Source organism: Coregonus clupeaformis, chromosome 24, assembly GCF_020615455.1.
Source record: "Coregonus clupeaformis isolate EN_2021a chromosome 24, ASM2061545v1, whole genome shotgun sequence".
Lineage (NCBI taxonomy): Eukaryota > Metazoa > Chordata > Actinopteri > Salmoniformes > Salmonidae > Coregonus > Coregonus clupeaformis.
Genome location: NC_059215.1, coordinates 53,541,079 through 53,567,457, shown reverse-complemented (window position 1 = coordinate 53,567,457; position 26,379 = coordinate 53,541,079). Strand labels below are relative to the sequence as shown.

Sequence of the window (26,379 nt, the reverse complement as noted above, 5' to 3'; positions counted from 1 at the left end):
AAAACTAGCCGTTATTGGCAGACCGGTTTGGAGCTCTCTTTCTTATTGGTCTATGAACCAATTTACCGCCTAGTGATGTCACCAGGCAGGCCAAAGCTCCATCCCAACAAAACAGGCTGAAATGTCAGGCGATCTTTTCAAACAGCTCTTACACTAAAAGGGCATTATCATCATTTTCACAATTTCACAGTATTATACCAACCTCATTCACTGCACCTATCTAGTGTATGTGACAATAAAATAAAATACATTTACAAGAAACACAGGAAAATCACATTTTTGACTGCACTGGGCCTTTAAAAATCAGGTTGGTTTGAAAGCACAATCTACCCCCTTTCACCTGCTTAAATGACATTAGGTGAGATGATCCTAAAACAGAATGAACATGCCTTGTACAACTAAACAGAACAACTCTTCAGATTGGTTTGGTGTAGCAACCGCTGGGGGTGAGAATGACCACAAACCCAAGAAAGATATCTCACTTGGGAGAGTCCATAACATGCTAAATGCTAGGATGGTTACATTATAAGAGTCCCTAACCTCCAGTGGCACCCAGTAGCTCTGTCCTCTTGACGAAACCCAAGTATCCTGTCCTGGCCCACAGGGTGTGGGGCTCCCCGAAGCTCAGCCGCGTGTTGAAATGGTCCGCCTGCAAGCTCTCCTCTCCATAGATGGTGTAGTAACCACTGGAACTGTGGGGGCTCTGAACCCAGATCTAAACAGAGAGTGAGAGGGTTTCATCATCCTCTGCATCAGATATGGGCAACTGGTGGTCCCCCTTTTGAAGGCCCTCAGAACAATTCCAAACAAATAAAGAAATAATTGTTTATGTCTTTATATACAGTACCAGTCAAATGTTTGGACACGCCTACTCATTCAAGGATTTTTCTTTATTTTTACTATTTTCTACATTGTAGAATAATAGTGAAGACATCAAAACTATGAAATAACACATATGGAATCATGTAGTAACCAAAAAAGTGTTAAACAAATCAAAATATATTTGAGATTTGAGATTCTTCAAAGTAGCCACCCTTTGCCTTGATGACAGCTTTGCACACTCTTGGCATTCTCTCAACAAGCTTCATGAGGTAGACACCTGGAATACATTTCAATTAACAGGTGTGCCTTCTTAAAAGTTAATTTGTGGAATTTCTTTCCTTCTTAATGTGTTTGAGCCAAATCAGTTGTGTTGTGATAAGGTAGATATCCCTATTTGGTAAAAGACCAAGTCCATATTATGGCAAGAACAGCTCAAATAAGCAAAGAGAAACGACAGTCCATCATTACTTTAAGACATGAAGGTCAGTCAATCTGGAAAATGTCAAGAACTTTGAAAGTTTCTTCAAGTGCAGTCCCAAAAACCATCAAGCGCTATGATGAAACTGGCTCTCATGAGGACCGCCACAGGAAAGGAAGACCCAGAGTTACCTCTGCTGCAGAGGATAAGTTCATCTGCACCTCAGATTGCAGCCCAAATAAATGCTTCACAGAGTTCAAGTAACAGACACATCTCAACATCAACTGTTCAGATGAGACTGCGTGAATCAGGCCTTCATGGTCAAATTGCTGCAAAGAAACCACTACTAAAGGACACCAATAAGAAGAAGAGACTTGCTTGGGCCAAGAAACACGAGCAATGGGCAGTGGAAATCTGTCCTTTGGTCTGATGAGTCCAAATATGAGTTTTTGATTCCAACCGCCGTGTCTTTGTGAGACGCAGAGTAGGTTAACGGATGATCCCCGCATGTGTGGTTCCCACCGTGAAGCATGGAGGAGGAGTTGTGATGGTGCTTTGCTGGTGACACTGTCAGTGATTTATTTAGAATTCAAGGCACACTTAACCAGCATGGCTACCACAGCATTCTGCAGCGATACGCCATCCCATCTGGTTTGGGCTTAGTGGGACTTTCATTTGTTTTTCAACAGGACAATGACCCAACACACCTCCAGGCTGTGTAAGGGCTATTTGACCAAGGAGGAGAGTGATGGAGTGCTGCATCAGATGACCTGGCCTCCACAATCCCCCGACCTCAACCCAATTGAGATGGTTTGGGATGAGTTAGACCGTAGAGTGAAGGAAAAGCAGCCAACAAGTGCTCAGCATATGTGGGAACTCCTTCAAGACTGTTGGAAAAGCATTCCAGGTGAAGCTGGTTGAGAGAATGCCAAGAGTGTGCAAAGCTGTCTTCAAGGCAAAGGGTGGCTATTTGAAGAATCTCAAATATAAAATACATTTTGATTTGTTTAACACTTTTTTGGTTACTACATGATTCCATATGTGTTATTTCATAGTTTTGATGTCTTCACTATTATTCTACAATGTAGAAAATAGTAAAAATAAAGACAAACCCTTGAATGAGTAGGTGTCCAAACTTTTGACTGGTACTGTATATATACAAATAATACTAATTGGAACTCAGTCGAGGTCTCAACTTCCTGTAGATAGTTAGAATAGTAGAATACACAAGGTGACATTTCCAAATTTGGTTGTGCATCAGCAGTTTTTCCTCATGTCAGTCACTGATAGTCAGTCAATTAGCCCAATTAAGCTAAAAAAATAAATAATTGCTAAGTTAGCTGGCAGCTAAACTATCTAAACTTAGTAATCATGATCTTGATGATTTAGTTAGTCTCATCTTGCAAACATTTCTCTCCACCCGATGGCATAATGTGTAGAATAGCAGGTGAAAGCTATGATCCCTTATTGATGTCACTTGTTAAATCCACTTCAATCAGTGTAGATGAAGGGGAGGAGACAGTTTAAAGAAGGATTTTTAAGCCTTCAGACAATTGAGACGTGGATTGTGTATGTGTGCCATTCAGAGGGTGAATGGGCAAGACAAGATGGAAGTGCATTTGAATGGGGTATGGTAGTAGGTGCCAGGCACACCGGTTTGTGTCAAGAACTGCAACGCTGCTGGGTTTTTCACGCTCAACAGTTTCCTGTGTGTATCGAGAATGGTCCACCACCCAAAGGACATCCAGCCAACTTGACACAACTGTGGGAAGCATTGGAGTCAACACGGTCCAGCATCCCTGTGGAACGCTTTCGACACCTTGTAGAGTCCATGCCCTGACGAATTGAGGATGTTCTGAGGGCAAATGGGGGGGTGCAACTCAATATTAGGAAGGTGTTCCTAATGTTTGGTATACTCAGTGTATCGTGTAGTAGCCAGGGGCTCTGAGACAGTCATTAACCAGGGTGAGAGATAGAGAAAGACAACAGGCTAAATATATTGAGTAGGTCATAGTAGAGCAAGGTGATGGGGTTAAATGATTGTAGAGTACAAAAGGAGAAGTCTTCGCTACAATAGTCTCACAGCAAACCCCTTTCAACTTGACCATACATCCCCACCACCTGGTCCTCTGTGGTGTCTTCACACTCACCTCTCCTAGATGAGAGTCCCCCAGCGGACCTCTGGTCTCTGGGTTCACGATGATCACCCTCACCCCTGGAAGAATCTGCAGACAGGGAGATAAGGTTTAGTTGACAACCCCACTGACACAAGAGGAAGTTTCACTAGAGGCAAGAGGTCAAAACACAGTCTAAAGGCTTCCTCATACATAGGTTTGGTTTGCTCCTAGCAGAACTCGGCTAGGCGAAGCAACCGTCTGTGCTCTCATACTCCCTAAAGACCGTCGCTTGAAAAACAGCAATATTACTGTTGTTTATCCCTCTTGAGCCACCGTAGCAACAACTTAACCAGAAACACTCCCTCAAAATAGTCCAAATTAATCTAAGATAAATCAAGAAATCTGTCATTAATTTTGAAGGTCTTAGTCATGCAATTTTACATCTAACTAAGATGTTTGGTGCAGTATTTCTCAAGTGAAACAATTTGCATGAAAATTAGTTGTCTCTTGTTGAGTGACAACAAACACTTCATGTTCCCACTCCTACTAGGAGTAGTACTGTTGAACAATCATAGACGAAGGGGATTAGACTTCGGCTACCGAACTTCGACTTGCCTCACGAACAGCCCAAAAAAATACTGCCGAAGACCAAAACGTCACAAAATGTCATAATATATGAGTGAACTGTTTAGACTGAGAAGCACACGGTAAGCTTTAGTCATCTCAGTGCCATTTGCTTACAGTGCCTGACTCCATGAGGGGAAGACTCTGGGGGGCTCCTCGCTCCACCAACCTCACCCTGGAAAACACAGACAGACAGACTGACTGTCTCCATTCTCTGCAGTGCGGTTATACATGACCATGTGACCTGACCAGGAAAAACCCTGGGTAAAAACCTTAATGATGTCCGCTAGCTATCCTTACCTGTCATGGCGGAGGGACTTCATGTCTACATAGACGGTGGAGGGGTCTGGTCCAGCAGTACCCTTGCAGAGAAACAGAAAGGGAAGTTAGTGATTGTTCATCTAAAAAGTCAAAATGAGTCACCATCATCGTTGTTTAGATCCAGCTGTGTGTGTGTATGCATGTTTTGCGACTACCTGCATGTGTTTGTGTGTGCGTGCCTGTGTGTGCTGGGGCCCACCTGCAAGCAGATGGCTAGGTTGACCCTGGATCCGAAAGCTGTGTTGACAGCGCGGGGGGAGAGGCCCAGGTCTTTAAACAGCTTGGAGAAGGACTGGGTCAGGACCAGCCGGGGACGCTCCTCTGCTATCACCACACAGCTCCTCACACATGACAGGTTCACACCCCGCGCCTGCACACACAAAGGGTGGAGACTCCTAGACATTACACTTACCACCAGCCTCCTCTGGTGTGTGTACAGGATACAGTTGACAGATTTCTGATTCTGGAACCAACACATTTCTAGCCATTGGCGGTAGACTGTGTGTGTGTGTGTTCCTCACCTTGAGAGCGTCGGTCTGTGTACCCAGGCCCTTGGTGCAGAGCTCCATGACAGAGTAGGAACAGAAGGTGTCTCTGATCTTGTACTGGCTCAGGGTGCTCAGCCACAGAGGTAAGGACATCTCCAACTCCATAGGGGGGATCAGGATGGACTGGTGACCCGAGTACACACTACACACACACAATATATAGAACTTTCTCTAGTCATTACACAATGTAAAAAGCTGCTGTCACTTTTCTGCTCAATAGAGATCAGCCGCATTGCCAACAACACTAGATCACAGAACTACATAGGAGCTACATAGAAGCGGCATAGAGAAGACTGGGCAAGATCAAAGATTACACAAATGTAGGTGAAATCATCGCAGCCCATCTGTGTGTCTTACCTGGAGAGGCACCACTGTACGAAGCCCAGGCCGCAGTAGGGGTCCAGACAGATGGCTATCTGGCGTGAGGAGTAGAGCTCACACTGTAGCTTGATGGAGCGACACAGAGTACTGACCGCTGAGTGGGACATCTGACACACACAGCACAGAGAGACAGAGACAGAGAGATAGAGAGATAGAGACAGAGAGATAGAGAGACAGAAACAGAGAGAAACAAATGAGAGAGAGAGAGTGTGAAAGGAGAGAGAAACAAGATGCATTTCAACAGGCAAAAGAATGTCTGTGTGATCATTTCTCCTGAGATGGACATAGTATCTAGGTGTGTACATGCTACTGTAATGCCCTTACCTTGACCCCGGTCAGCATGCCTGTGGTGGACACACTGAAGTCCAGGTAGGCCAGCATCTCTGCTGTGGGGGGCTTGTAGAGCTGGGGGGGGCGCCTCCTGGGGAGGTCGTCTAGAAAGGACACCCACAGAGAGAAGGCAAACAGAGTCAATTCAGTTAAAAGGAAGATCTCCAATGTATTCATTACACATGAAAAATCAACTTGAAACCTCTCTCAAATGACACCCTAGTGACCTAACCCCTGTATGGTGTACACTACCCTATGTGGCTCTGGTCGAAAGTAGTGCACTATTATGTGAAAATAGTGTGTCATGGGTGTCATTTGGGATTTGCCCACAGTACCTGTGTCTATGATAGTGGGCCAGGTCTTGATGTTGACGCTGGCAGCAGCCTCTCTGGACCGGAGGATCCTCATGAGGAGCTGGGTGGTTAGGATACAGGCAGCTTTACTCACCTGCAACACACACAGACAAACAGGGAGGAATTTGAAAAAATAATTTCCAAGATAATTTCAGCAGTTACCAAAGTTTTCAGCTGTTAGCAAAGCAGTTACTAAGGTTTTCATAGCACAAACATATGTTTGTGTATATTGAGGCCTAGCATCTTTCATAAAGCGGTTATGTGAAAACATCTTGGTGGCTGTAGTTGACTCACGTCGATGATCATGCGGACGGTGGGCAGAGTAGCAGCCAGGTTCTGGGGGTGAGGGGGCCGCACTGTTACAGGGATCAACCCCGCATACAGACAGCCATAGAACGCAGCTATCAGATCAATGCCTGGTGAGAGAGAGAGAGGGAGGGAGGGAGGGAGGGAGGGAGGGAGGGAGGGGAAACAAAGAGAGAGAAAGGAAGAAGGGTGGGGGAGGAGACCGAGGGAGAGGGGGAGGGGAGGACTGTTAACAATAGCATTTAACTGACTATTCTAAGGCTAAAATTGTATAGGTGAGGATGGGCAGCCATAGTAGCTATAGGTGTGAAGTGTGTGTGTGTGCGTGTGTGTGTATGTATATGTACGTGTGTGTGTGTGTGTGTGTGTGTGTGTGTGTGTGTGTGTGTGTGTGTGTGTGTGTTTGATCATTCAATTTACCAGGGGGGTATAGCAGCACCACGTTGTCTCCAGTGTTGAGGCCTCCTCTCTCCATCAGGGCTGAGGTTATCTTCTCTGCTCTCTTATGCAGCTGAACACATGTGGCTGTGCACACTGCTGCCCCCTGGAAGACAGAGGTGGTAAGACACGGCTGTATTAGCCCACTCAGCTAAAGCCTAGGCCCTAGGCATTAGCTAGGGTAGCCAACGCAAATCTTAGGCAAGGTTACTCATCACCACCTCCACAGTCATATGTTAAAACATACAGGCGCATAAGAAATGGGAATATCTAAAGAGGTGTGACCATGCTACCTTAGCGTTGAGCAGCACATACAGGACATGGTCAGGGTCGCTCTGGGCTCTCCACTGTAGCGCTTCGGACAGGAACTGGTGCTGAGAGGAGAGAGTGTGGGTCAGGCCTTTGAGATTGGGGATAACTACTAGTAATAGGCTCATTCTGGCAAGCAAGGCTAGGGATCCACCCATTAGGGGAGAAGATAACCACAGACTAGTGGACAGAAACAGGACGGCTGGGGAGGGAGTACAATAGCAGGCTTGCAGCACAGTAATAACACACACACACTAGTATAGTGAGGTTCTGTGTGCTTAGCTGTGTGACTGTACTGCTCATTTCCTCATTCAAGAGTTGCACACCATTGATCTGCTCACAGTTACAGGGGTCCACACCATTGATCTGCTCACAGTTACAGGGGTGCACACCATTGATCTGCTCACGGTTACAGGGGTGCACACCATTGATCTGCTCACAGTTACAGGGGTGCACACCATTGATCTGCTCGCAGTTACAGGGGTGCACACCATTGATCTGCTCACAGTTACAGGGGTGCACACCATTGATCTGCTCACGGTTACAGGGGTGCACACCATTGATCTGCTCACAGTTACAGGGGTGCACACCATTGATCTGCTCACAGTTACAGGGGTGCACACCATTGATCTGCTCACGGTTACAGGGGTGCACACCATTGATCTGCTCACAGTTACAGGGGTGCACACCATTGATCTGCTCACAGTTACAGGGGTGCACACCATTGATCTGCTCACGGTTACAGGGGTGCACACCATTGATCTGCTCACGGTTACAGGGGTGCACACCATTGATCTGCTCACAGTTACAGGGGTGCACACCATTGATCTGCTCACAGTTACAGGGGTGCACACCATTGATCTGCTCACAGTTACAGGGGTGCACACCATTGATCTGCTCACAGTTACAGGGGTGCACACCATTGATCTGCTCACAGTTACAGGGGTGCACACCATTGATCTGCTCACAGTTACAGGGGTGCACACCATTGATCTGCTCACGGTTACAGGGGTGCACACCATTGATCTGCTCACAGTTACAGGGGTGCACACCATTGATCTGCTCACAGTTACAGGGGTGCACACCATTGATCTGCTCACGGTTACAGGGGTGCACACCATTGATCTGCTCACGGTTACAGGGGTGCACACCATTGATCTGCTCACAGTTACAGGGGTGCACACCATTGATCTGCTCACAGTTACAGGGGTGCACACCATTGATCTGCTCACAGTTACAGGGGTGCACACCATTGATCTGCTCACAGTTACAGGGGTGCACACCATTGATCTGCTCACAGTTACAGGGGTGCACACCATTGATCTGCTCACGGTTACAGGGGTGCACACCATTGATCTGCTCACAGTTACAGGGGTGCACACCATTGATCTGCTCACAGTTACAGGGGTGCACACCATTGATCTGCTCACGGTTACAGGGGTGCACACCATTGATCTGCTCACGGTTACAGGGGTGCACACCATTGATCTGCTCACGGTTACAGGGGTGCACACCATTGATCTGCTCACAGTTACAGGGGTGCACACCATTGATCTGCTCACAGTTACAGGGGTGCACAACATTGATCTGCTCACAGTTACAGGGGTGCACACCATTGATCTGCTCACAGTTACAGGGGTGCAGACACAATACACAGTCACTGTAATGCAGCACATCTGACAGAAGCAGCCTTACTGTGGCAGGTATGTCTGATAAACTCTTACCATCGTGGGGGGCCACATACAATGGAGTAGAGACAGAACAACGCTTCTGTTATACGGTAAATACGATTTGGTGAATGCTGGTAAAAGCAGCTGTGACGTGCTCCATTCTTGGTGTTGGTGAGAAGCGAAGACAGACTGTAGAGCTTGTACTGTACTGTCTCTTTCACACCGTAGGGCCGACACCAACCATACCTCTCTGCCCAGTACAGCTTGGCTCGGCTCAGTGGTGTCTTACCTTCCTGACCAGGCCCTCTTCCTCCACCACCCCCAGCTCTCTGCCTGCAGCCTGGGCCATTCTGTTCCCTGCTACCAGGTTACCAACCATGATGGAGGCCGGGCCCACTCCAACTTTAGTACACAGAGGAGAGGAGGGTTAGCGATACACACCTACTACAGTGTCAAATGTCACTGTGTCAGAGATATCGACAGTCATTATTAGACAGTCACACACACACACCAATACCTGGTTGTTTCTGCCGTGGTTTGGGCAGGTTGGTAACACAGGTGTGTGGACAGAGGAGGATGTTACAGGGGTGCAGGTTCCCCTCTAGGAAGTTCTGTTTGGTCTCAGAGATGTGGATCCCTCCCAGGGGGGTCTTGGGTAATGTGTTGGCCGGGACCAGGGCCAGGCAATACAAACCCACCTGGTGGATACTGTCTATGGCCTGTAGAGGAAAACACATGATATACTGTTTATGTGATGCCAGCACTGTATGCACTGCTGTTAGGGGTGCTAGCTATAACAGGGTAATGTGTTGGCCGGGACCAGGGCCAGGCAGTACAGACATATAGAAGACAGAACACACATCATAGGGCCTACTGTTAATGTACTGTCTGATCGCCTTGATGTACTACTACTAACTTAAAGCTGCAATGTGTCAACCAAATTCACATAGAAATGTGAGGTATTGATCTGTCATTCTTATTGAAAGCAAGTCTAAGAAGCATTAGATCTGTTCTATGTGTGCTATTTCTATGCTTCATGTTCTAAAGTTTTGTTTTGGAGTTATTTTACTTTCGGTTCTGTACACCAGCTTCAAAAAGCTGAAAATACAATATTTTGGGTTATGGAAAATATATTTCACAGCGGTTTATATGGTACAATGATTCTCTACACTATACTAGCTTGTTTCGCCACATAAACTGAAATTAGGCAAACTATTAGAGTTTTAGCAACCAGGAAATGGCGGAGCGATTTCTGCATATTGCACCTTTAACCTAAAAAGTGCACACTGATAGATAACTAGAAAGAAACATATGGAGATTGGTTATAAAAGAAAAATGGCGTGGGGTGAGTTGGACAAGTGGAGATAGATGATAAATAGATGGAAGGATAGATAATACTATGTACCTGTAGTAGATATGAGACAATATGTATTCTATCTTTAGCACTGAGATATATATATTTATAGAGGAGAGAACACATGTATATAATGTACCTGTAGGACTCTGCTCATCCACTGGAAGCTGTCCTCTTCACTAGCGTCTGGTCTTTGTTCTGCTACAATCACTATCCTCTCATCATAGAACACCGTTACTGAGAACACAGCGATCCTACACCGGGGAGAGAGAGAGAGAGAGTCCGTCAGCAATAACACACACAACCCACAATAACAACCTACTCTTACACCAGAGACCACTGTCACAGAGCACACAGTGATCCTCCCCCCTGGGGAGAGGGAGTGACAAGACAACACGGCACACTCTCACACCATAACACCTCAGCAAAACAGCACAGCACCCCAGAAGGACTGTGGCACTCACCTGTTTTGACAGGCTCCACAGACAATGCACTGTCACACCTTGCCACCACAGCAAAACAAGACTGCAGAACACACGAGAGCGCTGTGCTCCTGACACACTCACCTCCCTCTGTAGACAGTTTTGACAGGCTCCACGGCCAGGGCTGTGGCCACCAAGTCGTCGGCATTGTGTCGTCTACCACTGACCATCAAGAGCCCCTCGTTCTTCCCCACTACAAACACCAGACTGCCCTGTGGAGGGAGGGAGGGAAATAGCACAATGTCACAATTTATTTTCATTCTCTGGACATCAACAGACACAGAGACGCCAAAACTCTATTCTAAATTGACATGTTTTGATGATATAAAGTAGTTGAGCATAGCTTTAGACTGAATAGGTTAGGTAGGGACTGAAATGACTGTCTTTCTATCTCACCGGTCCTACGAAACCCAGCAGGCCAGTCCTAGTGAAGGGGAGCTCTCCTATCGGAGCTCCAGCCTGGTTCACAGGAATCACCTACACAGAGACAGAGGGACACACTTTCAGTTATGGAGGTTACGGCATAATATCTTTTATAACGATCATCCTTTCAAACAATCACAATAACAACACGTTTAACTGTCAACACAACTCATCATCTCAGTTTAGAGAGACTATAGAGACCAGAGTTGCAAAGAGAGGAAACTTTCAAAGTTTACCAGTAAACTACCAGAATTATTTTTAACTGGCCCTTTTGGGTACTTCAGATTATCACAGGTGTTTGTAATTATCTCTGGTCCTCTCTCTGGTCTAATCACATGTAAAATATATGAAATAATTAAATAAAATGATTTTAAAATAGAAAATATACTGAACAAAAACATAAACGCAACATGTAAAGTGTTGGTCCCATGTTTCATGAGCTGAAATAAAAGATCCCAGAAATGTTCCATACGCAAAAACAGCTTATTTCTCTCAAATTCTGTGCACAAATTTGTTTACATCCCTGTTTGTGAGCATTTCTCATTTGCCAAGATAATATCAAGAAGCTGATTAAACAGCATGATCATTACACAGGTGCACCTTGTGCTGAAAAAAAAAAGTGCAGTTTTGTCACACAACGCCACAGATGTATCAAGTTTTGAGGGAGCGTGCAATTTGCATGCTTAGTGCAGGAATGTCCACCAGAACTGTTTCCAGATAATTGAATGCTAATTTCTCTACCATAAGCCACTTTCAATGTCGTTTTAGAGAATTTGGCAGTACGTCCAATCGGCCTGACAACCGCAGACACGTCTACGGCGTTGTGTGGGCGAGTGGTTTGCTGATGTCAACGTTTTGAACAGAGTGCCGCATGCTGGCGGTGGAGTTATGGTATGGGCAGGCATAAGCTTCGGACAACAAACACAATTGCATTTTATCGATGGCAATTTGAATGCACAGAGATACCATGACGACATCCTGAGGCCCATTGTCGTGCCATTCATCCGCCGCCATCACCTCATGTTTCAGCATGATAATGCACGGCCCCATGTCAAAGGACCTGTACAAAATTCCTGGAAGCTGAAAATGTCCCAGTTCTTCCATTGCCTGCATACTCACCTATTAAGCACGTTTGGGATGCTCTGGATCGACATGTACGACAACGTGTTCCAGTTCCTGCCAATATCGAGCAACTTCGCACACAGCCATTGAAGAGGAGTGGGACAACATTCCACAGGCCACAATCAACAGCCTGATCAACTCCATGCGAAGGAGATGAGGCACGCTGCATGAGGCAAATGGCGGTCACACCAGATACTGACTGGTTTTCTGATCCACGCCCCTATCCTTTTTTGTTTTAAGGTATAGTATCTGTGACCAACAGATGCATATCTGTATTCCCAGTCATGTGAAATCCATATGATTTCCTCATATGAACTGTAACTCAGTCAAATCTTAGAAATTGTTGCATGTTGCGTTTAGATTTTTGTTCAGTATAGAATGTCAAAGCTGTAAAACATTACCCTAAATATAAACCATCAACTTAGTGAATACCATTGGTGTTCATTATGAGGGTTTCAGCATGAAATATCCTTTAAATATATATTTTTTTACACACTGTCAATATGTATTTGTTCTCAATGTTTTTTTGTGTCAAACTGGTGGCAGCTGTAAAAAAATAAATAAAAAAAAGTCAATAGTGGGAAGAGTTGCAGAGTTAATTGAAAAGAATGCCATTGTTGATTAGATGCTTTTTTAATTAGGCTATTTTCTCTTGAACCATATGGTCTATCCACTAGAAACTCATGGACAGTATGGACATGGACCAAATAAATTAATACCATAATATGAATATATAAACGTTATTCAAGCATAAGTTACCAAAAGGTACCATAGATTTCCATAGATTTTCTGTTAATTACCTAAATTACTTTGGTAAATTACCGGTAGCTTTGCAACCCAAATTAGTAATAGACACCACAGGCAACAATGACCACTGAATAATAAAGGCGGGGTAGAGCTTTTAGAAGTGTAATGCTCTGACAGAGGAGTCATGTTCTGAGGTTGATGGCTTCGTCCCAGTGTCAGTAGCACTTCACTCCACTGTGATCAGAAATGCAGAAACTTGATGAGAGAGTTCAGTAAACAGTCCTCTCCTCACCTCAAAGGTGTTCTTGGTGACCCCAGGTAGACCATAGTACATGGTTCCTCCAGCCCTGGAGTTCAGCACTATCTCTCCGATCTCATCGGTCTTACAGAGCTGTGGAGGCCCGTCTGGCTTCACGATACACATCAGAGCTGAAACACAAGAGACTATGACATTAGGGCTAAAACACACAAAGCACATTAGAAACCAACTTCCCAAAGAATCTTTGGGTCCATGAGAAGTGCTATATAAAATCGATGTATTATTAACCCATAAGAGTATAAGCCCTGTCTAAGCTGGGGGAGGGGGGTTCTACTAAGCTATATGGAACTGTTTTAAGAAGGTTATACCAAGGATCATTTTGTTATTATTTGATTTTGAAGACCCCTTGAAGTCAAAAAATATATATAGAAAACAATTATCTGATGAACATTTGTATTTGGCCTTGCTTCTATTAGCCCATACAAAATGCATTGAAAAACAGATACACTACATGGAACAACAGATAGCCCCCCAAAACATTCTAAAGGAAGTTTGTTCTGAAGTGTCTATCCTATATCTGACAGATATAAGAAAGATTAGGAAACATTATTTATTTGATATGTATTTAACCCCTTATTTTTTTCACTAAAACAGTCTCCATGTACAGTGCATTCGGAAAGTATTCAGACCCCTTGAATTTTTCCACATTTTGTTACGTTACAGCATTATTCTAAAACGGATTAAATAAAAAAAATCCTCAGCAATCTACACACAATACCCCATAATGACAAAGTGAAAATAGGTTTTTAGAAATGTTTGCAAATTTATTAAAAATTAAAAACAGAAATACCTTATTTACATAAGTATTCAGACCCTTTGCTATGAGACTCGAAATTCAGCTCAGGTGCATCCTGTTTCCATTGATCATCCTTGAGACGTTTCTACAACTTGATTGGAGTCCACCTGTGGTAAATTCAATTGATTGGACATGATTTGGAAAGGAACACACCTGTCTATATAAAGGTCCCACAGATGACAGATCATGTCAGAGCAAAAACCAAGCCATGAGGTTGAAGGAATTGTCCGTAGAGCTCTGAGACAGGATTGTGTCAAGGCACAGAAGGGTACCAAAACATTTCTGCAGCATTGAAGGTCCCCAAGAACACAGTAGTCTCCATCATTCTTAAATGGAAGAAGTTTGGAACCACCAAGACTCTTCCTAGAGCTAGCCCCCCGGCCAAACTGAGCAATCGGGGGAGAAAGGCCTTGGTCAGGGAGGTGACCAAGAACCCGATGGTCACTCTGACAGAACTCCAGAGTTCCTCTGTGGAGATGGGAGAAACTTCCAGAAGGACAACCATCTCTGCAGCACTCTTTATGGTACAGTGGCCAGACGGAAGCCACTCCTCAGTAAAAGGCACATAACAGCCTGCTTGGAGTTTGCCAAAAGGCACCTAAAGGACTCTCAGACCATGAGAAACAAGATTCTCTGGTCTGATGAAACGAAGATGAAACTATTTGGCCTGAATGCCAAGCGTCACGTCTGGAGGAAACCTGGCACCATCCCTACGGTGAAGCATGGTGGTGGCAGCATCATGCTGTGGGGATGTTTTTCAGTAGCAGGGACTGGGAGACTAGTCAGGATCGAGGCAAAGATGAACGGAGCAAAGTACAGAGAGCTCCTTGATGAAAACCTGCTCCAGAGCGCTCAGGACCTCAGACTGGGGCGACGGTTCACCTTCCAACAAGACAATGATCCTAAGCACACAGCCAAGAAAACGCAGGAGTGGCTTCGGGACAAGTCTCTGAATGTCTTTGAGTGGCACAGCCAGAGCCCGGACTTGAACCCGATCAAACGTCTCTGGAGAGACCTGAAAATAGCTGTGCAGCGACGCTCCCCATCCAACCTGACAGAGCTTGATAGGATCTGCAGAGAAGAATGGGAGAAACTCCCCAAATACAGGTGTGCCAAGCTTGTAGCGCAATACCCAAGAAGACTCAAGGCTGTAATCGCTGCCAAAGGTGCTTCAACAAAGTACTGAGTAAAGGTTCTGAATACTTACGTAAATGTGATATTTCAATCTAAAAACCAGTTTTTGCTTTGTCATTATGGGGTATTGTGTGTAGATTGATGAGGGGAAAAAACAATGTAATCCATTTTAGAATAAGGCTGTAACGTAACAAAATATGGAAAAAGTCAAGGGGTCTGAATACTTTCCAAATGCACTGTATACTGTACATCCATTAATTATTTCGACTAGTACCGGGGGACCTTCAGACTAGTCCTAGAGCCAGACGTGTTCGTGAGAGTCTCACCTTTACACAGAGTAAAACGGAGAATAGCATCGTGTTTGTGAAAGTCTCATCTGTCCATAGAGGGGTCATAATAGTTTTTAGGCCAAACCGTTCGGACGCTACAGACGATTGTGAGAAGACCGATTTTCAGGATGTCTCATGGTCTGACAAACACCGCTCTAGCTCAGGCACCTTTCACGGCAGATGAGGAAGTGTTACATAGGAGGATGCGGTTGATATCTCTAGCTTAAACTGATGGGGTTTTATGGGGAATTTGTTATTATGCTAATTCGATTTTCGCGGGGGCGCGGACATCGACCTTAAAGTATTTTAACGCAATGACTAAAACCCTGAGCCAAGTAGAATTAACACCAGGGAAGTGACATTGACAAGACACAGTAAAATCGTCAGTCAGTGAGGAACAGAAAGCTACTCTTAAAGGAAAACTAACAGTAACAGTACACAATAGTGTGGTCTGGTGGGTTATAGAGTGGTGTGTTATAGTGAGGTGTGTTATAGTGAGGTGTGTTATAGTGAGGTGTGTTATAGTGAGGTGTGGTGTGTTATAGTGAGGTGTGTTATAGTGAGGTGTGTTATAGTGTGGTGTGGTGTGTTATAGAGTGGTGTGTTATAGTGAGGTGTGTTATAGTGAGGTGTGTTATAGTGAGGTGTGTTATAGTGTGGTGTGTTATAGTGTGGTGTGTTATAGTGTGGTGTGTTATAGTGAGGTGTGTTATAGTGTGGTGTGTTATAGTGAGGTGTGTTATAGTGAGGTGTGTTATAGTGTGGTGTGTTATAGAGTGGTGTGTTATAGTGAGGTGTGTTATAGTGAGGTGTGTTATAGTGAGGTGTGTTATAGTGAGGTGTGTTATAGTGGGGTGTGTTATAGTGTGGTGTGTTATAGTGTGGTGTGTTATAGTGTGGTGTGTTATAGTGAGGTGTGTTATAGTGAGGTGTGTTATAGAGTGGTGTGTTATAGTGAGGTGTGTTATAGTGAGGTGTGTTATAGTGAGGTGTGTTATAGTGAGGTGTGTTATAGTGGGGTGTGTTATAGTGGGGTGTGTTATAGTGGGGTGTGTTATAGTGGGGTGTGTTATAGTGAGGTGTGTTATAGTGAGGTGTGTTATAGTGGGATGAGGTGTGTTATAGTGTGGTGTGTTATAGTGTGGTGTGTTATAGTGAGGTGTGTTATAGTGAGGTGTGTTATAGTGTGGTGTGTTATAGTGAGGTGTGTTATAGTGAGGTGTGTTATAGTGAGGTGTGTTATAGTATGGTGTGTTATAGTGAGGTGTGGTGTGTTATAGTGAGGTGTGTTATAGTGTGGTGTGTTATAGTGTGGTGAGGTGTGTTATAGTGTGGTGTGTTATAGTGTGGTGTGTTATAGTGAGGTGTGTTATAGTGAGGTGTGGTGTGTTATAGTGAGGTGTGTTAGTGTGGTGTGTTATAGTGAGGTGTGTTATAGTGTGGTGTGGTGTGTTATAGTGAGGTGTGTTATAGTGAGGTGTGTTATAGTGTGGTGTGGTGTGTTATAGTGTGGTGTGTTATAGTGAGGTGTGTTATATTGTGGTGTGTTATAGTGAGGTGAGGTGTGTTATAGTGAGGTGTGTTATAGTGTGGTGTGTTATAGTGAGGTGTGGTGTGTTATAGTGAGGTGTGTTATAGTGAGGTGTGTTATATTGTGGTGTGTTATAGTGAGGTGTGTTATAGTGAGGTGTGTTATAGTGTGGTGTGTTATAGTGAGGTGTGTTATAGTGAGGTGTGTTATAGTGTGGTGTGTTATAGTGAGGTGTGTTATAGTGTGGTGTGTTATAGTGAGGTGTGGTGTGTTATAGTGTGGTGTGTTATAGTGAGGTGTGTTATAGTGTGGTGTGTTATAGTGAGGTGTGGTGTGTTATAGTGAGGTGTGTTATAGTGTGGTGTGTTATAGTGAGGTGAGGTGTGTTATAGTGTGGTGTGTTATAGTGTGGTGTGTTGTGTTATAGTGAGGTGTGTTATAGTGAGGTGTGTTATAGTGAGGGGTGTTATAGTGTGGTGTGTTATAGTGAGGTGTGTTATAGTGTAGTATAGTTAGTGAGTGGCGTACCTCCAGGCATCACATGACCCACGTCCTGTACAGTGAGGGCAGAGTTCTTATCCTCTGTGTTGACCCTGATGACCCCATGACTCAGCCCGCCCATGGAGAGAATGGCCCTGGCAGGGAGGGCTGTACCACGGGCACCAGGCCTGGAGGGAGGGGGGGGAGGAAGATCTCAGTGTAGTGTGAATGAGAGAGAATCTGAGAAAGAGACAGAGCTGTATGTTGTATTACCTGCGTATAGCCACAGTGAGACCTTCAGGAGAGGAGGCACAGGGGCAGATGACCTCCGGCTTTAACCCATGAGACTGGAACACGTTGAGGAAGGCGTCGCACGATGACACAGACCCTGAAAGACAGCACAAAGTGTCAACAATGTGCTTCCCTCTTCAGAATCAAACCGATTATAGGAATCCAATTGACCGGATCAGATGTGTTTCTTGCAAGTTGTGTGCACTGCATCTAAAAATACATATCATAGTGTACCAATAGAGGCAGGGCACCGCTTGAAGACTCTGAAAGGTCAATGAAAGGACAAATAATAGTTTGGGGAATAGATAAAGCAATCATGAGTCACGGCTGCTATGTATACGTGACTCACAGGACAGGTTGGTGTGTCTCTGGTCCCTGTGTGTGTCTGTGTGTGTGTGTGTGTGTGTGTGTGTGAGTGTGAATGACTCACAGGGGTTGGCTCCATCAGCTACTATGAGCATGCGTATGGAGGACAGGTTGGTGTCTCTCTGGTCTCTGTGAGCCATCATAGCCCAGTGGAGGTCACGACACTTCACCACGGCGACACGTGCTGCAGGGGAGAAACAAGGGACAGCTCACATCTCATCGCCTCAACACATAGTAGTGTTAATGCTAATCCCTAATCATCTGAGTCATGTTCATTAGGCACGAAACAAGAGGGACAGCTCACATCTCATCGCCTCAACACATAGTAGTGTTAATGCTAATCCCTAATCATCTGAGTCATGTTCATTAGGCACGAAACAAGAGGGACAGCTCACATCTCATCGCCTCAACACATAGTAGTGTTAATGCTAATCCCTAATCATCTGAGTCATGTTCATTAGGCACGAAACTGAGAAGAAAAACAGTCTGAAACAAGGGAGCTAATATCATGTTCCGTCGGACAACGCCTTCTTTCCTAATGAACCCGACCCTGACTACCTTAATCCATAGTATACAGTTTAGGATGCTAATGCGTGCTAGTCTCTATGCAATTTACAATAAAAAAGCTAAGGCTAACGGTGGCCTTACCTTTGTGTATGTGGACTCTCTGCACCCAGGACATGGGACAGGCCTTCATGACAGCGTAGGGTACAGTGATGGTGTGGATCCTGTTCATGACACTGGTTAGCACCCCGTGCCACAAGCCCATGTCCTTCTTACAGTCCAGCACGTTGACCAACGTTTCTCCTGAGAGAGGACACACACATTTTAAATACTTTATTTCAATACACAAATCACATTACAGTCAGAAAGAATTGGAACATTTCAAAGGTTAAAGATACATACAGTGAGGGAAAAAAAGTATTTGATCCCCTGCTGATTTTGTACGTTTGCCCACTGACAAAGAAATGATCAGTCTATAATTTTAATGGTAGGTTTATTTTAACAGTGAGAGACAGAATAACAACAAAAAAATCCAGAAAAACGCATGTCAAAAATGTTATAAATCACAAAGCCCTGACCTCAATCCTATAGAAAATGTGTAGGCAGAACTGAAAAAGTGTGTGCGAGCAAGGAGGCCTACAAACCTGACTCAGTTACACCAGCTCTGTCAGGAGGAATGGGCCAAAATTCACCCAACTTATTGTGGGAAGCTTGTGGAAGGCTACCCGAAACGTTTGACCCAAGTTAAACAATTTAAAATTTGCCTGCCTGCCTGCCTCCCTCCCTCCCTCCCTCCCTCTGTGGATTCCCCTCAAGGGATCTAATGTTCTCTGAGACAGAGAGAGGCTAAAGTGCCCTTTCTCTGTCTCAGAGAACATTAGATCCCTTGAGGGGAATCCACAGAGGCTAAAGTGTCCTTTGTCTAACAGCTGATCTGAATATACACAAACACAGTTGAAGTCGACAGTTTACATACACCTTAGCCAAATACATTTAAACTACGTTTTTCACAATTCCTGACATTTAATCCTAGTACAAATTCCCTGTCTTAGGTCAGTTAGGATCACTACTTTATTTTAAGAATGTGAAATGTTAGAATAATAGTAAAGATAATGTTTTATTTCAGCTTTCATTTATTTCATCACATTCCCAGTGGGTCAGAAGTTTACATACACTCAATTAGTATTTAGTAGCATTGCCTTTAAATTGTTTAACTTGGGTCAAACATTTCGGGTAGCCTTCCACAAGCTTCCCACAATAAGTTGGGTGAATTTTGGCCCATTCCTCCTGACAGAGCTGGTGTAACTGAGTCAGGTTTGTAGGCCTCCTTGCTCGCACACACTTTTTCAGTTCTGCCTAAACATTTTCTATAGGATTGAGGTCAGGGCTTTGTGATGGCCACTCCAATACCTTGACTTTGTTGTACTTAAGCCATTTTGCCACAACTTTGGAAGTATGCTTCGGGTCATTGTCCATTTGGAAGACCCATTTGCGACCAAGCTTCCTGACTGATGTCTTGAGATGTTGCTTCAATACATCCACATAATTTTCCTTCCTCATGATGCCATCTATTTTGTGAAGTGGACCAGTCCCTCCTGCAGCAAAGCACCCCCACAGCATGATGCTGCCACCCCCGTGTAGCACGGTTGGGATGGTGTTCTTCGGCTTGCAAGCAACCACCTTTTTCAGTTATATTTTTGTTTCATCAGACCAGAGGACATTTCTCCAAAAAGTAAGATTTTTGTCCCCATGTGCAGTTGCAAACTGTAGTCTGGCTTTTTTTATGGCGGTTTTGGAGCAGTGGCTTCTTCCTTGCTGAGCGGCCTTTCAGGTTATGTCGATTTAGGACTCGTTTTATATTGTGGATATAGATACTTTTGTACCCGTTTCCTCCAGCATTTTCACAAGGTCCTTTGCTGTTGTTCTGGGATTGATTTGCACTTTTTGCACCAAAGTACGTTCATCTCTAGGAGACAGAGTGCGTCTCCTTCCTGAGCGGTATGACGACTGCGTGGTCCCATGGTGTTTATACTTGCGTACTATTATTTGTACAGATGAACGTGGTACCTTCAGGCATTTGGAAATCGCTCCTAAGCATGAACCAGACTTGTGGAGGTCTACAATTTGTTTTCTAAGGCTGATTTCTTTAGATTTTCCCATGATGTCAAGCAAAGAGGCACTGAGTTTGAAGGTAGGCCTTGAAATAAATCGACAGGTACACCTCCAAATGACTCAAATGATGTCAATTAGCCTATCAGAAGCTTCTAAAGCATGACATCATTTTCTGGAATGTTCCAAGCTGTTTAAAGGCACAGTCAACTTAGTGTATGTAAACTTCTGACCCACTGGAATTGTGATACAGTGAATTATAAGTGAAATAATCTGTCTGTAAACAATTGTTGGAAAAATTACTTGTGTCATGCACAAAGTAGATGTCCTAACCGACTTGCCAAAACTATAGTTTGTTAACAAGACATTTGTGGAGTGGTTGAAAAACAAGTTTTAATGACTCCAACCTAAGTGTATGTAAACATCCAACTTCAACTGTATATATATGAAAGAGAGAGAGAGAGAGAGAGAGAGAGAGAGAGAGAGAGAGAGAGAGAGAGAGAGAGGGAGAGGGAGCGAGAGAGAGAGAGAGAGAGAGAGAGAGAGAGAGAGAGAGAGAGAGAGAGAGAGAGAGAGAGAGAGAGGGGAGAGGGGAGAGAGGGAGAGAGTGAGAGAGAGAGACAGAGACAGAGAGAGAGACAGAGGGAGCGAGGGGGGAGAGAGAGGGAGCGAGGGGGGGAGAGACAGAGAGAGGGGGGAGAAAGAGAGAGAGAGAGACAGAGAGACAGAGACAGAGAGAGAGAGAGAGAGAGAGAGAGAGAGAGAGGGATAGACAGAGAGAGAGAGAGATAGAGAGAGAGGGAGAGAGAGAGAGAGTGAGAGAGAGAGAGAGACATGGAGAGAGAGAGAGAGAGAGAGAGAGAGAGAGAGATAGACAGAGAGAGAGAGAGATAGAGAGAGAGGGAGAGAGAGAGACAGAGAGAGAGGGGGAGTGAGAGAGAGAGAGAGACATGGAGAGAGAGAGAGAGAGAGAGAGAGAGAGAGAGAGAGAGAGAGAGAGAGAGACGGGCTCATTGTAAAGACTGGAATGGAATAAATAGAACGGTCCTATAGCTCCTCCCACCAGCCTCCTCTGGTGTGTGTTAATCATGTACTGACCTTCACAGTAGTTGCAGGCCTGTGTCAGGGCCTGGCAGTGTGTCAGCAAGGCTATCTTAGACACGGCTACTCCCATCACTGTCCCCTCTTTACTGGCCTTGTACTGGGAGAGCACAACAACACACACAATCAGAGTTGAAGAAATAAACACAATCACAAAATAATCAGCGACACTAGGGCTGTCCCCGACTAAAAACAAATCTTGGTCGACCAAGAGTCGTCTGTTCTTTCGACCAAAAACATATTTTTCCATATATAGACTATGTGTTTTAATCAAATCAACTATATGCACTGTGCTTGTCTGATGCTTTAAGCGAACCGCTTAATGAAATAATTAAGACACACAAATGACTAGAGGGAGTCCGACCGCAATTGATTTGATTGTGCTGGTCCTGGCTCAGACTTTCTGCTCTGTGTTAAAACAAAAGACAGCGAGTGACTGTGTGACTAGCACCCGTTGTCTCACTCTCCTCCCAGCTGCAGAGACCACCACAGAACATCAACAGTGTGTGTCGCGCTGTCCGTGTTGCTGAAGCTGCAACATAATTATGGCCATGTCTGACTGAAAAGTTGTTACCGAAATCCCTAATTTGTTTAGGATAAACATTCCCTATTCCCTCAACCCATGGTCTCTTTACGTGACACATGTATGCATCCAATATGGCCTGACCTATAGCATATCATAATCACATCAATAAATTGGTTATAATAATAATAATAATAATAATAATAATAATAATATGCCATTTAGCAGACGCTTTTATCCAAAGCGACTTACAGTCATGTGTGCATACATTTTTACGTATGGGTAGTCCCGGGGATCGAACCCAGTACCCTGGCGTTACAAGCGCCATGCTCTACCAATTGAGCTACAGAGGACCACACCGTAACAAATGTGACAGCAAAATGGATGCAGAGGACGTGACAAATAAACTCGAAACGGGAGAATGTTTACTGGTTGCTCAGGAGGTAAAGGGGAAGTCAGATGTGTGGAATTACATTTTAGTCATTTAGCAGACGCTCTTATCCAGAGCGACTTACAGTTAAGTGAGTGCATACATTTTTCATACTTTTTTGTTTTGACTAGTTGTGGAAAATACTGGAGATCAAGAAAAATAAGGTAAGGAGCAAGCGCTGCGTGCATATTATGTGTGCCAAACAGGTGCTGTTAGATTACAATATAATTTTTCTGACCGTTTGGAACAATGTAAACAACACTTAATAAATTATACCGTCCCAGAGAGTCTGTTGTAATGTTTTTTTTTGTTTTTTTGTAAAGCCTTTATTACAGCAAAGACTAAAAACAGTCACATTCATTCGTGAATGCATTTGCCGAAATGGAACAGTTCAGGCCTATTTATTGTTTACGCTAATTATCCAATGGTCACTTTATTTTATTTAAAAACTAAAATTATTGATTGCATTTCAAATCATGAATGACTCGTATGCTGTGTGATGACATAAACAATTAAATAATTGATTGATACAGTAGCCTATATAAGTATTGAAATATAGGCCTAAGTAAGTTACGGTATTAAAGACTAAACAGGATGCGCTCTTAGGCCTACAGCTCGATGGTGGTTATACAAGGCTGCTATACTAAGCCTACTAATGATAATGACATTACAATGATGATCATAATAATAGTAATAATAACAATAGGAAGGAGATCAAGGAAAAAGGAGGGTTATTTTTATTATAAATATAATTTTTCCTGACAATTTGGAAGTGTAAACACTAAATAATGTATACATAACGAAAAAAATTGTAAGCAAAGATTAAAAACAGCTGAATTTGTGAAATTGTTTATCCGACATGTGGGTTGCGTGAGCCTTGTGGGTTGCGTGAGCCTTGTGGGTTGCGTGAGCTCAAAAGACAAACTAGCATAAAAAAACACACATTTCCATAAAATACACACATAATGGTCTGGACATGTCACACCTCGATGTAAGCTGTGTCTGTGGACATGTCACACCTCGATGTAAGCTGTGTCTGTGGACATGTCTCACCTCGATGTAAGCTGTGTCTGTGGACATGTCTCACCTCGATGTAAGCTGTGTCTGTGGACATGTCTCACCTAGAATGTAAGCTGTGTCTGTGGACATGTCTCACCTCGATGTAAGCTGTGTCTGTGGACATGTCTCACCTCGATGTAAGCTGTGTCTGTGGACATGTCTCACCTCGATGTAAGCTGTGTCTGTGGACATGCCTCACCTCTATGTAAGCTGTGTCTGTGGACATGTCTCACCTCGATGTAAGCTGTGTCTGTGGATATGTCTCACCTCGATGTAAGCTGTGTCTGTGGACATGTCTCACCTCGATGTAAGCTGTGTCTGTGGACATGTCTCACCTCTATGTAAGCTGTGTCTGTGGATATGTCTCACCTCGATGTAAGCTGTGTCTGTGGATATGTCTCACCTCGATGTAAGCTGTGTCTGTGGATATGTCTCACCTCGATGTAAGCTGTGTCTGTGGACATGTCTCACCTCTATGTAAGCTGTGTCTGTGGACATGTCTCACCTCTATGTAAGCTGTGTCTGTGGACATGTCTCACCTCGATGTAAGCTGTGTCTGTGGATATGTCTCACCTCTATGTAAGCTGTGTCTGTGGACATGTCTCACCTCGATGTAAGCTGTGTCTGTGGATATGTCTCACCTCGATGTAAGCTGTGTCTGTGGACATGTCTCACCTCGATGTAAGCTGTGTCTGTGGATATGTCTCACCTCGATGTAAGCTGTGTCTGTGGATATGTCTCACCTCGATGTAAGCTGTGTCTGTGGACATGTCTCACCTCGATGTAAACTGTGTCTGTGGACATGTCTCACCTCGATGTAAGCTGTGTCTGTGGACATGTCTCACCTCTATGTAAGCTGTGTCTGTGGACATGTCTCACCTCGATGTAAGCTGTGTCTGTGTTGGCTGTGGGGATGTGGGGCTGCCAGTCTTTCGAGGGCTTGGTCAGGTACTTGGTGTCCGTCACAACCCACTTCATACGGGGCCAACCTGGGAGGCAGAACAACAACACCATCAGCATAATGGATACACAGGGCATTACTAGAAGTCAGTTTGATGACTGGACAAAGATCCACCTTGGATGGAAATGTTGTAGCTATTAAAAGGTGGCATTAGGACCATTAGTGTGCACACACCTATATGTATGGGACAATGGACATCTACCTATCCACATAACTGCCAATGGACATCTACCTATCCACATAACTGCCAATGGACATCTACCTATCCACATAACTGCCAATGGACATCTACCTATCCACATAACTGCCAATGGACATCTACCTATCCACATAACTGCCAATGGACATCTACCTATCCACATAACTGCCAATGGACATCTACCTATCCACATAACTGACAATGGACATCTACCTATCCACATAACTGCCAATGGACATCTACCTATCCACATAACTGCCAATGGACATCTACCTATCCACATAACTGCCAATGGACATCTACCTATCCACATAACTGACAATGGACATCTACCTATCCACATAACTGACAATGGACATCTACCTATCCACATAACTGCCAATGGACATCTACCTATCCACATAACTGCCAATGGACATCTACCTATCCACATAACTGACAATGGACATCTACCTATCCACATAACTGACAATGGACATCTACCTATCCACATAACTGCCAATGGACATCTACCTATCCACATAACTGCCAATGGACATCTACCTATCCACATAACTGCCAATGGACATCTACCTATCCACATAACTGCCAATGGACATCTACCTATCCACATAACTGACAATGGACATCTACCTATCCACATAACTGCCAATGGACATCTACCTATCCACATAACTGCCAATGGACATCTACCTATCCACATAACTGACAATGGACATCTACCTATCCACATAACTGCCAATGGACATCTACCTATCCACATAACTGCCAATGGATATACTAATGGCCATCTACCAGCAACGCCAGCAGTGTGTGCATGTGTGCTGACCTTTGAACTGCATGATCTCTCCCTGGGGAGTCTTGGGCAGTCCTTTAAGACAGATCTCACTGGTCAGGGCGAGGTCCACCCCACAGCTGCCCAATAGGAAGCCAATCTGAAGACTGCCTGCGTCCTGGGTTGTGAAACACAAAGATAACAGTTAGAAAATGACACAAAGAAAATCTAAATCATTACTTTTTAAATGCCACTGTATTTTGCTGTGTTCTCCTGCTGAGGGGGTGAATCTTGCCAGGTCTCCATCGATTATTTGTATTTATTTTTAATATCAAGGGATTTTATTCTGGTTAGATAAATACAATTTGAAGTGGGCATTGCAGTCCTTACCTGTCGAGACAGTGGCACCTCTATAGGTACAGGGATGACCTCTGCTAGGAGACAGCCATAGAAAGCCACCCAGAACATCGCAGGGTCAGTGTTAGGGTACACCAGCGCCACCTAGGGGACAGACACACACAGTACAGTTTCAGACAGTACGTCACAATGGAAGGTTGGCATTTACTGGGATGACTCATGTACTGGAGGCAGCTCTGCAGAGTGGTCACTAACTGGCACAGCCACAAAGCCAGAAAATCTGATTTTAAACCTAACCACACTGCTAACCCTAATGCCTAACCCTAAATTAAGACCAAAAAGTGAATATT

General features: G+C 44.3%; 1 protein-coding gene across 2 annotated transcripts in view; it reads right to left on the bottom strand.

Annotated features, from left to right (window-relative positions):
• Positions 1 to 26,379, bottom strand: part of dip2ba (disco-interacting protein 2 homolog Ba) — an 81,694-nt gene that overhangs the window by 4,510 nt on the left and 50,805 nt on the right. For both annotated transcript variants that reach the window (XM_041845454.2, XM_041845455.2), the window contains 26 exons: positions 26,063 to 26,173; positions 25,727 to 25,850; positions 24,617 to 24,726; positions 21,723 to 21,825; positions 18,660 to 18,818; positions 18,076 to 18,195; positions 17,628 to 17,742; positions 17,403 to 17,542; positions 13,058 to 13,194; positions 10,870 to 10,950; positions 10,558 to 10,685; positions 10,131 to 10,245; positions 9,155 to 9,356; positions 8,927 to 9,039; positions 6,952 to 7,032; positions 6,641 to 6,764; positions 6,209 to 6,330; positions 5,897 to 6,008; positions 5,556 to 5,665; positions 5,208 to 5,338; positions 4,824 to 4,992; positions 4,502 to 4,672; positions 4,282 to 4,343; positions 4,099 to 4,156; positions 3,391 to 3,465; positions 541 to 715 (listed from right to left, as the gene is read on the bottom strand). In XM_041845454.2, coding sequence (XP_041701388.1) covers positions 541 to 715; positions 3,391 to 3,465; positions 4,099 to 4,156; positions 4,282 to 4,343; positions 4,502 to 4,672; positions 4,824 to 4,992; positions 5,208 to 5,338; positions 5,556 to 5,665; positions 5,897 to 6,008; positions 6,209 to 6,330; positions 6,641 to 6,764; positions 6,952 to 7,032; positions 8,927 to 9,039; positions 9,155 to 9,356; positions 10,131 to 10,245; positions 10,558 to 10,685; positions 10,870 to 10,950; positions 13,058 to 13,194; positions 17,403 to 17,542; positions 17,628 to 17,742; positions 18,076 to 18,195; positions 18,660 to 18,818; positions 21,723 to 21,825; positions 24,617 to 24,726; positions 25,727 to 25,850; positions 26,063 to 26,173 — 3,148 coding nt within the window. The remainder of the gene's footprint in view (positions 1 to 540; positions 716 to 3,390; positions 3,466 to 4,098; positions 4,157 to 4,281; positions 4,344 to 4,501; positions 4,673 to 4,823; positions 4,993 to 5,207; positions 5,339 to 5,555; positions 5,666 to 5,896; positions 6,009 to 6,208; positions 6,331 to 6,640; positions 6,765 to 6,951; positions 7,033 to 8,926; positions 9,040 to 9,154; positions 9,357 to 10,130; positions 10,246 to 10,557; positions 10,686 to 10,869; positions 10,951 to 13,057; positions 13,195 to 17,402; positions 17,543 to 17,627; positions 17,743 to 18,075; positions 18,196 to 18,659; positions 18,819 to 21,722; positions 21,826 to 24,616; positions 24,727 to 25,726; positions 25,851 to 26,062; positions 26,174 to 26,379) is intronic.